The sequence below is a fragment of the Dermacentor albipictus genome, chromosome 2 (assembly GCF_038994185.2).
Source record: "Dermacentor albipictus isolate Rhodes 1998 colony chromosome 2, USDA_Dalb.pri_finalv2, whole genome shotgun sequence".
NCBI lineage: Eukaryota > Metazoa > Arthropoda > Arachnida > Ixodida > Ixodidae > Dermacentor > Dermacentor albipictus.
The window spans coordinates 66,650,069-66,663,215 of NC_091822.1; the positions used below are offsets into that span (position 1 = coordinate 66,650,069).

The window sequence follows — 13,147 nt, forward strand, 5'->3', positions numbered from 1 at the left end:
GACCGACAGCGCATGTCAACCTCGTGTCGGTTACTTCTAAAACTGGTGAAGAGAAGCGCGTCTGGTGCTACAACGTCGCGCAGGAAACAGTCTGGAGAGAGCGGTCAGAACGAATACATAAATCGCGGAGTTAGGAGAGCCGAAATGCCGGCTATATAGAATTACGCGACATCGTACACAGCCGTCGCGCACAAATCCACAACGGGACGTACGTGTACGCGCTCGATCAACCGACCTTGTTTTCAAACGTGAGCATGGACACGAGCGGCTTGGCCTTGGCCTCCCGCAGCGCCGACGTCATGTAGCCGTACACGAGGGACTCGGCGCGCTGCGGAGTGCCGCACGAGTCGAAGACCACGGCTTCCAGGCGGAGGTCGTCGGTGCGGTTCCGGTTGGCGCGGTCCAGGGCGTAGGCGACGGCGAGCATGCTCTGGAAGGCGCCCCCGTCGTGCAGGCCGCCGCAGGAGAACATGTCGGCGCCCCTGCGATGCACGGGCAGCACGGCGCCGATGGCGAGGCTCGGCCCGTCCTCGCCCGACAGCATGGGCTGCACCGCGGGGTCCCGGAACAGGGCGTCGCTGGGGCGCGGGGAGCGCCGGCAGTCGCCGCCGTCCGCCTCGCACGACGAGTTGACCGTGTACGGCGAGCGGCCCGGGGAGACCTCGGGCAGGCTGGCGTTCATCTGCAGGCCTTCGTCCCGGTTGTAGGTGCCGATCTGCGGCGGGACGAGCGAGAGCGGTTCGGACGGGGCTGCTATCGCAACAAAACGCGTACGACATCATGGAACTGGCTGTCGCTATAGCTGCACCGACAGGTGTACTCATTCAAAAAGAAAAAAAAAGAGAGCTGAACTTATTTTCGAAGGTACTCAGCGTATACATCCTCTTTCAATGTCAATGGCAAACCAAGGATAAGTATCTAGTAAGTTGAAAACAATTCTAGAATTTGAGGTATCCATGCATCGATTTGATTACGAGGAACGCCGTGGTGGAGGACTCGGGATTATATTGTAACCACCTGTGGTTCTTTAACGTGGACTCAATGCACGGTACACGAGCGCTCTTGCATTATGCACGCGCCGCTGCCGGGATCGGGCCCGCGGCTTGCAGCTGAGCAGCGCAACGCGATGGCCACTTGGCGTACTACTACCACTCACGGCGGGCAAGCGCCGAGTTCTGTCCAAACTGCACTCGCCTGCGAGAACTCCCCCGCCATGCCGCCCGGAGTCCGGTAGTAGGTGACCTGGACGCGGCCGTTGCCGCTGTTGCCGTCGGCGAACTTGAAGACCGAGCCGTCGTGACGAGTGATGCGCACGTTCCGGGTGAAGTTCAGCACCAGGCCACGGTACGCGTCGTCCATGACCAGCTCGCAGGGCTTGTTGTCCTCGCCGGTGCACCTGGCCGAAAACACGGAAGAACAGCAGCCACCGAGGAAGACGTTATGAGCAGAAAATTTGCAATGAATGAATGAATCAATCAATGAAATAGGCAATGAATTCTGCTTGAGATGAATTTTCCTTTGTCAGTATCTGGTGCGACACATGGGACAACCCACCAATTTCTTTTCTTCTTTTTTTACTGTGAAAAAGAAATGAAGGACGATAGCAGCGGGGCATATGTCTTCGCACAATGTCTCTGCACTGCGCAATGCATGCTGTAGTTCAGCATTCGACCGAGCGACTTTACAGATGTTCTGCGACGTCCGCTGCGATTTGACGTTCGCGTGTTGCCGGTATGTAGTGCTTTGACATTGCACAGAGTACGCCAAGCTATGCTGTCATTGTTTCTTTTTTTTTGTCTCTTGACAACTATTATATAGTAGCTGTGGTTTATTGCCCTTAGGTGTGCGTATTTTTAACATTTTTATCCGGGCCTCATTAACGGATCTGGATAGGCATTAGCCCAACAGCTTTCAAATGAGCCCCTGCCGTGCCTTGAAGGAGCTGCATTCATCCACGTGTTTCTGGTAAAAACAGCCAAGGACGAGCTGCGCAGATGGCAGCATACAACCCGCGGGGCAGTGCAACGAGGAGCGACTTTATCCTGGTGGCAGAAGTAATACACGTTGGCAACTGGGACCTTCAAAACATGACGTCGTCGGCAGCTCGAGCTTCGTCGTTTTCTTCGTGAAACAGAAAGCTTACTTCAGCGATGAATCAAGTGATTCCCAACATGAAGTGTACTATTCTTCGACTGAAAAAGAAAGACACCGAAATTCTCGCTCAGGTCGTCTTCTGAGAGCGAGAGTGAGTATCGCATGGCAGTAGTATAGTGCTGTTAAACTTCAGTCTTGCGATAATGGTTGAGGTTTTGAATAAATGAACACCTCAACATCGCCTGCAGTGTTCCGGGCAAAAGAGAAATATGCAATAAGAAATTGTCAATTTTCGGCCAGAATTGGGGATAATAGAGTGGCACAGAAGGTGTTTAGGCAACTTTGTTCTCATTTGAGACTCTAAAGCCTTAAGATAGGCTGAGAGGAAGAGTTGAACAAACGAAAGTGACAATTAAGAAAGAGTCGGAGAAGTTTAACCAGGCTGCAGCACTAATCGGTGAGAATTTTTCATACAGGTGCAGCGACAGCAGAGCGCCGTGCGCGCGATGTAACAATGTTTCACTTCGTACACTGCCTCCTGCCCTCACAACTCATGATGTTGAACCTGCCCGAACAGCCGCAAATTATCAGACACGGTTTCATCACGAAAGCCGCGTCTACTTTCCCGGTCAACTTTTCAATAACGCCGGGTAACGGATTTTTCAACGCGTGTGGCAATGAAGTCTTGCGCTTTAAAACCACAAACGTAAGCTCACTGAATCCACAAGAATGACAAGAGTGTCACAGGCCGTTTGGACCCTACAACTTCAGCGTGGATTGGCGTCTTGTACTGCAGTGATTCGTGCAACACTTTGCATTACGGAGATGTCAACTACCACTAAGTCTGCCAAATTTTCCTGTCGCTTCGGATAGTGAATTTTCTTGGTTAACGTGTTTTTTTTTTCGTGTGTTTTTCCTCAAAACATATGAACGAGGTTCACTGTATTCTAGACACGTTTCGATATTTAGAGGTTGTTATTCTAAAATATTTCAATTTGATTCGATTAGAAAATTCCACTACTTGAACACCTGTAGTAAGGTGTGTTATCCTGGTCAGAGGTTTAACAGCTATGCCGAATGACGGAATATGGCAGAGGTCTCGGAAATTCTTACAAAGGGACCAATTTGCCATCTTGATCAGACAGTTCCAACTACATAAAGACAACCGGACCGTGCTCGCCCACGCTGGTGGCAAAGATGACTACGACGCCATTAGGCATCGCAAATTGCATCGAGAAAAAGTCACCTTTACGACTACGAGATGAGCCGTCGTGGGAAGAAATGGGCCCGTTTGTTCCCAAGCCGGCGGCTCGTCTCACATTCTCATCACACGCCGTCTCACCTCGTCTTGCGCGCCTGGTCGAGGCCGCTCGCCAGGGCGAACACCGCGGTGACCGTGGACTCGGCGGCGCCCGCGTCGTCGAGCGGAGGCGACGCCGCCCCGACCAGCGGCGGCGCCAGCGCGTTGGCGCAGGCGGCCGGACCGCGGCAGTCGGTCTTCTGCTCGACGTAGGCGCGGTACCAGGGGTCCCGGCCGTTGCCCGCGTAGCTCAGGTGCTGCAGGTGGTCGCGGAATCCCGGCACGTCGACCGACGCCAGCCGGAGCGACAGCGAGCCCAGCGCCACGTCCGGGTGCCGCGACAGGATGTCGCGGAGGCCCAACGCGACGAAGGTCAGGTCCGCGGGCTGGGGCGACGCCGCCGAGGACGATGCCTCGTGCAGCGCGGTCAGCAGCGCGTCGGCCGCCTTGTCCTTGAGGAAGAGCACCACGACCCTGCGCGGGAACACATTGAGCGTTGCGCAAACGAGCGAGACGACAGGCTGTTCGGAGAAGACATTTGGCAACCCCTTCGGTGAACACAGCACAAGTGAAGAATTGCAATGAGAATAACAAGCCCGCACTACTGCGCCGTGTCTCCGGGTATATGTGATTTGGAAGAATCTACAAAGTCATCGATACTTTCTTGACACAGTGCCGGGAGCAAACGTCAGGTCACCGCCATATAGCGGCGCACAACCTGGTCTGCGGTACAGCATACAAAACAATAGCTAGCCGTCTATATAAGTGATGCCTTGTTAGGTAGCGCACCGAGACGAACGCGTCAACGCTGCATTCGGACCCCACAATTTCTTTCCCTGATATTACATGTTCCCTGATGTTACCATGAAAAAAAAAAGATTTTTTTTAGGCAGCGCTCAAAACGAATTTGCATATCCAAGTCGAAAGCACAGCGTCAAGGATAATGTCATTTCTTTTTGTTGTTGTTGCTGGGTTAAGCTAATTCGTGATCAACACAAGAAAGTTGTACACCCGGAGGCGCACGTTTCAACAAACGTTAGTGGCAACGAGACTAGTGTAGGCACCGAAACAACGTCTCGGCGGCGCATATAGTTCTCCTCACCGGGCGCCCTCCCTGCGCCTCCTGAGCAGCTGGGTGGCGGCGGCCCGTACATCGTCGTCCGACGTGCCATCCTTGAGGCGAAGCGTGGCGGCCAGGCGCAGCGGTCCGCCTTCCAGGGCTCGCTCGAACTGCTCCCACACGTCCTGCAGTTCGTCGTCCCGATCGTCGTACACCGCCGACACGTAGGTCCACTTGAAATGCCTGAGAGCACGGAGGCAGCGCGCACGTCTTGTAACACAGCGCTCTACATAGGTGAGCAGGTCGCAGGCACGTGCGTATCATGTGTTTAATAAGCGCCCACGCGCTTAGTAAAACAAAGCTTGAGCGAAGATGATTCAAATCATGGCTTAAATGCAAATTTGTACCCCGCAACGCTGTCCACATTCAAGGAAATCTTTCACGACCGATGTCTTGCTCTATTACTACGCCACCTCTTTAAGTTGACGGCCACCCAGCTCTGCTGTCGGCCTCGATAGAGAGAGCACTTGGACTATATATACTTCAGGGGGTGTGTTTCCAGAGCTTTCTAGGCTGGACAGGTATATATGCTCGTTCTTGGCAATTGACGATAACATAGATGTTTGTGTGTTGAATAAATCCGGAGCGGAAATCTCTCGGCGTCGTGCACGAAGCTATACAGCGACAACAAAATATTAGGCGGCGAGGACCACAATAGCAACACAGAGCAGAACCTGACCTTAGAAGTATTCCGGAGAGCTACGATCGAATGCGCGTGATCAGCGATCGATGCGTACCTGAGGACACGCAGGACGGCCTGGGCCACCTCCGCGTTGGACGGGAGAACTCGCAGGAGACTCGGGTAGCGACGGACACCCAGCTTCGACAGCGACGAGTCCGAGGCGACCGTGGGCACGCCGGCCGCCGCGGCGAGAACGTCGGCCGCGGGCTTGACCGTGCACTGACCGGCGTTGTTCCTGCCGGAGGCGACAAAGCCGAACACGTGCCGCAGAGCGGGCAACCGGACTTCCGTGGCGATGGAGGCGAGCGAGTCGCTGGCGAAGTTGGACAGGTCCCGGTAGGTCTTCTCGCGGCTGCCGCACACGTCGAAGACCACCGCCCCGACCTTGACTCCCGGCAGCACCGAGGGGCTGGCGTTGATCTGGTCCAGCGCCCACAGGAAGGCCTCGACGCGTCGCACGCCGGACTCGGTGACTCGGTGCGAGCAGCGGAAGGGGCCGTCTCCGCGCTCGTGCACCGAGAAGGCGGCGGCCAGGTAGACGTTGTCGGGCGACGGCACCACCAGGAAGTCGACGGCCTTGCGCGCGCAGTGCGCCTGGCACGAGGAGGCCTGGCACGCGGACCGCAGCTCGGACAGCGCCACTTCCTTGCCGTCGCTGCCGCCGCCGTAGGTGACCACGGGCATGAGCTCGGTGAACTGGTCGTCAGCCAGCCGGCCCGCCTGCCGATGGCGAGGTGGATGAGCGACGTGAACGACACACGATTCGTCGGTATAGCGCACATGACGAATCCAGGAACGCTGACGTCTCGCGAGTTGAAATAAATTTCAGCGGCCCGACTACGAGAGCTTGGCTGTAGCTGCGCAGGACGTTCTGCGCCAGCGGAGAAACATTACTTGCGCCCTGAGCACCACGAAGGCACCTGTTTTCTCGAAGGCTACGGGACTGAGTGACCCCCCCCCCCCCCCCCTCCCGCAAATAGATGAAATGGGTGCGCGTGCGCGAGAGACTACCGGTTGTGCGTGAGTATGCGTACGGTGCGCATCGCGTCATCTTTTGTGCTGCATCTGGAATAGCATAATAGGCCCTCGGCTGGCATCGAGCACTTTCTCTCCAGAGCCAGCATCTCCGGCAGTTGCCGTATAGCCCATACATTTAGCAGTAACCCGACTCTACAAAGTCGCTTGTCAGTTACGCACTAGAACGAACATACCGTAAAGCCACGGTTTACTATAGACGGCTCGCACTTTCGACGCAACGAGGGAACTGAGCGGCGCCTGCCCAGCCAGGACAGACCTCAAGGGGCCTGGACTTGAATGTTGCATACTGCGCGAAGGTTTGTTTAGATGTGCATGATCTTGCAATTGTAGCGCGAAGTGACACAGACAGAGACTAGAAGCAGACAGGACGAGCGCTTTGGCCAGGCACGGGAAAGCTGTACCAATGAAAGCCGTTCGGGAGAAATTCCCGTATGCTATTCGTAACTCCGAGAAGCCAGGAGTGACTACGCGTCAGCGCGCACTCACCCTCTGCGGCGAGATGCCGGCGGCTGACCTGCGGACGTTCCAGAGGTCGACGGCGATGTCTCCGTGGCCGTGCTCGGTGAAGACGAACATCTGTTCCTTGTCGCCCACGCGCATGGTGGTCGCCCGGCGAACGTGCTCGTCCAACGCCTCTCCCACGCCCATGGCGTTGGACAGGAGCCGAGCGCAGTAGGAGGCATCCGTTACCTGCCGGGAATTCATATTATTGCGCGAGAATCTGAAGTGCCTCCTAGAGGGGTGATGGTGGACAGGCACATACGAGAACACCCACGGGGCATACGCGAGGTTTGCTCGTTCGTTGCGCCTGTTACTGCGAAGACTATAGCAATGTTCTAGGGAACCGAGTTTAGCGCAACGCTCTTATATAAGTTAAGCTGTAGACAACGCTGTAATGTCACGCTGAAAATGGTTTAAATACTATTCAACTATTTTCGTACGCAAGCTGGAAGATCGCCAGAGAGATAAAGTTTGGAATCGTGAGAGTAGACGAACTTGACATGAGAGTTGCAAAATTTTAAAACTGGGTAATAGTTGCCATAGTAATAATTAACTGCTCAACTTTCGCACGGTCACTCACAGCGCGGATTACAACGCTGCAGTCATTCTTTGTGACAGTAGTTGCTCTCACAGAGACATCTCTTCGCTGTCTCATATGTCAGTTAACGAACTGTCATCATCATGGCGTCGTCTTCGTCGTAGCCATATATCTGCCGCCATTGTCAACGGCATCGATGCCGTACATTCCACACTGCAACACTGAAATGTATGATCCTCCTTTGCTTGCGCTTAAACAAAGCGAGGGAAACCAATTATACATTGTTAAATGTACTGCGCAGTAAACTATTTAGGGACGCAAAACGTCCGCCTTTCCATTGATCGAATTGTAGCAGGGATAGTTCTGTCCCGGCTGGGGGTGTCCGCATTCCGGTAAAGGCGGAATGAAAACGCGTTCGCGCACGTTCAAACGAACGCCAAGCGTCTATCTGGATATTAATGCGTAGCCCTCCACCATGCATCTTCCACAACCAATGTGTTGCCTTGGGACATTATAATCAATCAAACGAAGGCGCCGCTCCTCACCTCCTGCGATCCTCCGCACACCTGGTCGCGGAGGTCCCTCAGCGCCGTCGCAGCAACGAGCACGGCCTGCATGACGTCCACCACCGAGCGGTTGGGCAGCAACGGCACCGAGCACTCCTGGCCGCCCTGAGTCTGGTGGCAGGTCCTCGTCTGAGACCACAGGTCACCGAAGAAGCGGTCCTGGTCGGGACGCAGGCGCTCATAGTACGACTCGAAGTCCAGAACCTGCGCGTGGCCCGCAGTAATGGCGAAGAATCGGTCTCAAGCGCGCGTGTCTCACACTTGAAGCGGCAGCTTGTATCGAACATCATCCAACGGAGGCAAATACACTTGTCCTCTTGGAACACTAGCAGGAGTTGACTGTGTGTACGCTAACATGTGTAACGCTCCTATAAGTTGAACTGTGGTACGTCGAAAGCCTCGAACAGTATGCAGCTAGTAGAGTAGAATTTGTTTTTTGCATGCTCGATGTTAATACCGCTCAGAGGGTTATCGATGCCGTCTTCAGAATAAAGCATGCGCTAGTTTGCCGGACGCACGTCCACGGTGGTTCAGCAATGAACGTCGTACCTTTGCATCAAAAAGCATCCTAATGGTCGTTAACTGTAACACTGTACATTCTGCGAAGAGGCGGCATTGGAAATTATATAGACTCTAAACATCGAAATGGGTTAGCATTAGCAGGCGATTTCCGCGGAACTTCAAGGTGATTTTCTGCGCTATCCAGGAATGCGAGGTTCGCCACGCGGGCGTTACTATACCTGTCCGTACTGGGGCCGCAGAAGCACGGCCCCGAGAGCGTCCTCCTCGTGACCGTCGAAACTGACGGGCTGTCCGCCGCCGTGAATGAGAACCAAGTCCGCGTGGTCCAGAAGTCCTTCGGAGCGGGCCCTTCGCAGCGCCGCCAGGAAACGCAGGGTGTCTTCGGAATCGGTCCAGAGGACGACAGCGCGGGCACCGTTGGCCGCAGCCGTCGTGAGCCGCGTGATGAGGTTGGCATCCAGCTGGCGGCCCGCGCTTAACGTAGCCTGGATGGCGAGACAGATGCCCTCGGCCTCGGCGCGCTCCTTGAAGGCGTCGACGGCGCGGGACTCGCTCTGGCTCGACACGACGGAGACGTAGCTCCAGTCCAAGCTCCGCAAGTAGGCGACTGCGGCCTCGGCGATCTTCTCGATGGGGAGCGGGATCTGGTAGAGGTAACCGCGGCGGGCATCGTGCGAGGCGGCGAGATCCGTCGTGGACACCAGGGTGACGTTGACGCGAGACAGGAGGGACGCGGCCACCCTGGTGTGCTCGGCCGACAGGGAAGAGGACACGAAGACGGTGGGCACGCCCAGCTCCGAGAAGTGCTCTAGCACGGCCGACGCGTCCCGGGCGAGGACGGACGCCGAGGAGCAGGTGTCGATGACGCGCAGGTCGAGCTTGAGGCCTGGTAGGAGGACGCCGTTGGAGTTAATCTTGCGCACCATCCAGGAGGCGGCCTCGAGGTCCTGCACTGCCAGCCGGTCGACGGTGGCACCGCAGCCGAAGGCGCCGTGGCCGGCGTTGTGGAGAGGAAGCAGAACCGGAAGAACGATGTCGGAGGCAGAGATACCAGCCTCACTGCTGGCTGGGAGGGACGAAGCCGACGCGACAGTCGCGTCGGCTTCCTCCAGGCGAGTAGTGCGGAACCTGCGGGTATTGGAAACTTCTTAGAACACTCAGTAACGGAAAGCGGGATTTACGAATACAGGCGCGTTGCCTGCTAATCGTGCGCAGCTACCATCACAGCAGGCCGGTTGCCAGTCGTCTCTGCTATAGGTGATAAACCGAGTGCACAAAAATGACGAAGCAATGCCGCCACAAGGCGTTGCATGTCACCGCGTATTTCCGGCTTACCTGATGCAGTTATGGCACGTATCAGATGAGCAAAGAGCCGGCATAAACCGAGTGTCCTTCTGCAAGAGCTTGGCCTCTTGCGAGTCGTAAAGTATCAGCTGCGCAGAAAGAGGGAAAAGGGTATATGAAGCAAAGCTCTCCAAAAAGCAGCCAAACGTCGCTACATCCATACAGCACCGAACGAAATGATTGAACGGTAAAAATAAAGGTTAGAAGAGCTGGAGAAGTAAATGAGGATTATACTAAAAGTTCGGGTTCCACAAGCTCTAAAATATATTCACATGGCGTTGGGCGCGCGGAATCCGAAAGAGGCCCATATAAGGTCCGTGACTTCGAGCTCTTCAAAAAGTTTCGAAAATACGCGGCGATTTCGACGCTCAGCATCAATGTACGTCCGTGAGCATGCACGCGCTCTCAACAGTGCGCTCACTCGCCGCGCTCTCGTTTATCTGAATCGCTGTTTGAATCCATATCGATTCGCTCGCCCTTCAGTACACTTGTATGCCCTTTTGAACGAGCATCGAAAAACTGTTCGCTGACGCACTCGCGAATGCAACGATCGTCGACCGGAGAGACAACCCCAGGCAGCCAAACAGAGAACGTCGGAACTTATAGGTGAACCAACCTGCTTGAAGTCTGTTCCTTTGACGGCGTCGTAGAGGAACCGGGTCAACGCCAGGTGACTCCCGCCGAGTTCTCCCAGGACGTCAGAGGCAGCGCGCGCTTCGCGGCTCGCAGCAGCCGCTCCTGGCGCCGCGGGCAGCTGGTCAGCTCCGGCGCGAGGCTCTGCCAAGGCCGCGGCGCCGGGCTCCAGGAAGGAGCCGGCGAACTGACGCCTCGTGAGGCGCCGAAGCTCGGTACAGAGTCCGGGCTGCCCTCGGCACAGCGCCTTCCAGGCCGAGCGCAGCGCCTGCGCCAGCGTGAACACGCCCCGCGCGGCCGGCAGGGCCCGGGAGGTCCGCACGACGGCTTGCGCGGGCTCGTGGCTCAGGGTCAGGTCGGGACACGGCGCCGCGTTCTCCAGGCCAGGGATCCTGCGACGCGGGGGAGGGACGCGGCTCAGCGCGAAGGCGCGGTGGGCCCCCCTCGTAGCTATACACGGCGTTCTGCTATAAATGAGCACCATGTCGCGAGTTCGGCTCCTGCAGCCACAGCGGCCGCATTATACAGCGGAGGCGGAAAGCAAGAAACTGGTGTGCCTAGATTAAGGTGCACTTTAATGAAACCCGTGTTGTCGAAATCGATCCGACGTCCACCTTCTCCACCCCCAACTGCGGCGCCGCTCAAAGCTCCAGTGTCGCATTGGGACGTTAAGTCCCACAATTTGATTTGGTTATAGAGTAATTAGGTTTGAGAACTCAACTATGATAGCATGTTCGGAAGCTACTCGATCGTGTTATTCGCAAGTCCTGTCGTGGACCTAGATTATACCTTGGTGTGTATACGTCTGCAACTTATGTGTTCTATTATATACAACGCTTGGTGCCGATGACCACAATCAGACGCAACTATTTGTTCTTAGTTTAAAGTGTTGTTCCTGTCGAGTGTTGGCTCTCTTCTCTTTACTCAATGCAACAGCCGTTCATTGCCCACTTAATTTGTTGTATAACTTTCGCTCGTTTAGTGCATTGTGTTCAGCTATGATTTTTCGATAACGGGCTGTATAGCAGACTAACTTTCAAGTTTGTTCTAGTTAACAAATAACCATAACCATCGACAGAAGAAGGCATCGCACGCAACTTCTAAAGTTCCACGTCAGGTGTAGACCTAGTAGTGGGAGGAGCAGAAATAATAACGATGTAGCGAAGAAGACAGGCCTGTGTTTCAGGAGCATCGTCAACGCCTCGCTCGAGAACAGAGCGAGCGCGCTCGGTGCCCGACGCTTGATCAACAGACCTGCCTGTGTATCGTGCAACGTTCTGGCTTGTTAATTAAACCGCCTCACAGCAACCTCCACCAAATACGTAAGGCGGTTTAATTAGCAAGCCAGAACGTTGCACGATACGAAGGCAGGTCTGTTGATCAAGCGTCGGGCACCGAGCGCGCTCGCTCTGTTCTCGAGCGAGGCGTTGACGATGCTCCTGAGGCACAGGCCTGTCTTCTTCGCTACAACAACAACAACAGTAATAATAATAATAGTAATAATGGGCTGGCACCTGACACCCTGAATCCTGCAACGCTTCTGCGTGGCCACGAGCTCCAAGTACCAGCGGTCCTGGGCCTTCTTGGGGTCGGCGGCCAGGCTCATGTTGTTCCAGTGGCCCTCGAACGATCCCACGGTGGGCGGGTACGGGGCGAGCGCGTAGAAGCCACCGCGGTTGAGCAGCGGGCCCAGCCGGCGCAGCGCCTCCTCTGCGGGCACCCAGGCGAAGAACCACTGCCGGTGGCGCAGGAAGGTGTCCGGGTCCGAGGCGATCAGTTCGGCCAGGGCCTGGGCGACGTCGGCCGACGCGGACACCACGAACACGGGCGTCGCGTCCTCCAGCTGGACGAGCAGGTTGCGCAGCCGCATCCGGGCCCTGTCGCCGTCGTGGGCCGCCATCTTGGGCAGGGCCTCGATGAGCGTGACGCAGGGCGAGGCGGCCGACACCGCGCGCTGGCTCAGGGCCTTCACCACGGCCACGCTGGGCTCGTCGAGCGAGTGGAGCACGGCGAAGTGCTCCCACTTCATGTCGAACGCGGCCTCAAGCAGCAGCTGCAGCCCCGGCAGCGGCGTCGGAAGAGAGAGAGAGAGCGTGAGCAAGGAGCGGAGATTGGCGAATACGCACAAATATTGCAGATACAGTCGCAATGCTTACAGATACACTGCTGTCTGAGTTAGGGGCGTATAGCAGGAGCACCCGAATATAACACACACGTACCATCAGAATGTCACACGTCAAGGAAGATCCCTCGCGAAACGCTCGCGCGGCAATTCCCGCAGGCGACAAGCATGTAGGTTATTGCACATTTCATTGGTAAATGGCCAGAAAGGAAATTTGAAGTTATGCAAATGAGAGCCAAGGGGAACGATATTCCGAGCATCGGTTGTTCAAAAATAAAGTTCTCAGACTTATTTATGTGTCTGTACTTCTTGCAAAAAATTACAAAAAAGAGTGTCACGGAGTGGTCGCTGCTTGACATAAAATGGTATACGCATTGAGTGTAATTGTTGTTATATGGGTTTCGTTAAATATATGCCTTCATGATGTGTTCCACAGCTTATTAGATTATCTTCACTATGTTGCTGAAGCGGCGTTGTTAGTGACTGTCAAATGCCACGTCTGTTCGCAGAAGGCAGGCCTTCGTCAGGCACATTGCCTTTTGCCCTCATCTTGAAAGTGCACCAGCATTTTTACACCTTTGTAATCTTCACTTCACAATATTTAATAAAGGGATATACTGTTGAAAAACAGCTAGTGTTTACCGTGATATAGGCTGTATCCATGTAGCGCGGTGTGTCAATGCGTTA

General features: G+C 55.3%; 1 protein-coding gene across 3 annotated transcripts in view; it reads right to left on the minus strand.

Moving 5' to 3' along the window:
* The window catches only part of LOC135903206 (uncharacterized), a 258,736-nt gene that overhangs the window by 13,571 nt on the left and 232,018 nt on the right, over positions 1–13,147 (minus strand). For all 3 annotated transcript variants that reach the window (XM_065433615.2, XM_065433616.1, XM_065433614.1), the window contains 11 exons: positions 11,853–12,391; positions 10,322–10,730; positions 9,697–9,794; positions 8,580–9,489; positions 7,819–8,043; positions 6,721–6,924; positions 5,252–5,916; positions 4,497–4,697; positions 3,437–3,868; positions 1,195–1,396; positions 236–715 (listed from right to left, as the gene is read on the minus strand). In XM_065433615.2, the coding sequence (XP_065289687.1) occupies positions 236–715; positions 1,195–1,396; positions 3,437–3,868; positions 4,497–4,697; positions 5,252–5,916; positions 6,721–6,924; positions 7,819–8,043; positions 8,580–9,489; positions 9,697–9,794; positions 10,322–10,730; positions 11,853–12,391 (4,365 nt within the window). The remainder of the gene's footprint in view (positions 1–235; positions 716–1,194; positions 1,397–3,436; positions 3,869–4,496; positions 4,698–5,251; positions 5,917–6,720; positions 6,925–7,818; positions 8,044–8,579; positions 9,490–9,696; positions 9,795–10,321; positions 10,731–11,852; positions 12,392–13,147) is intronic.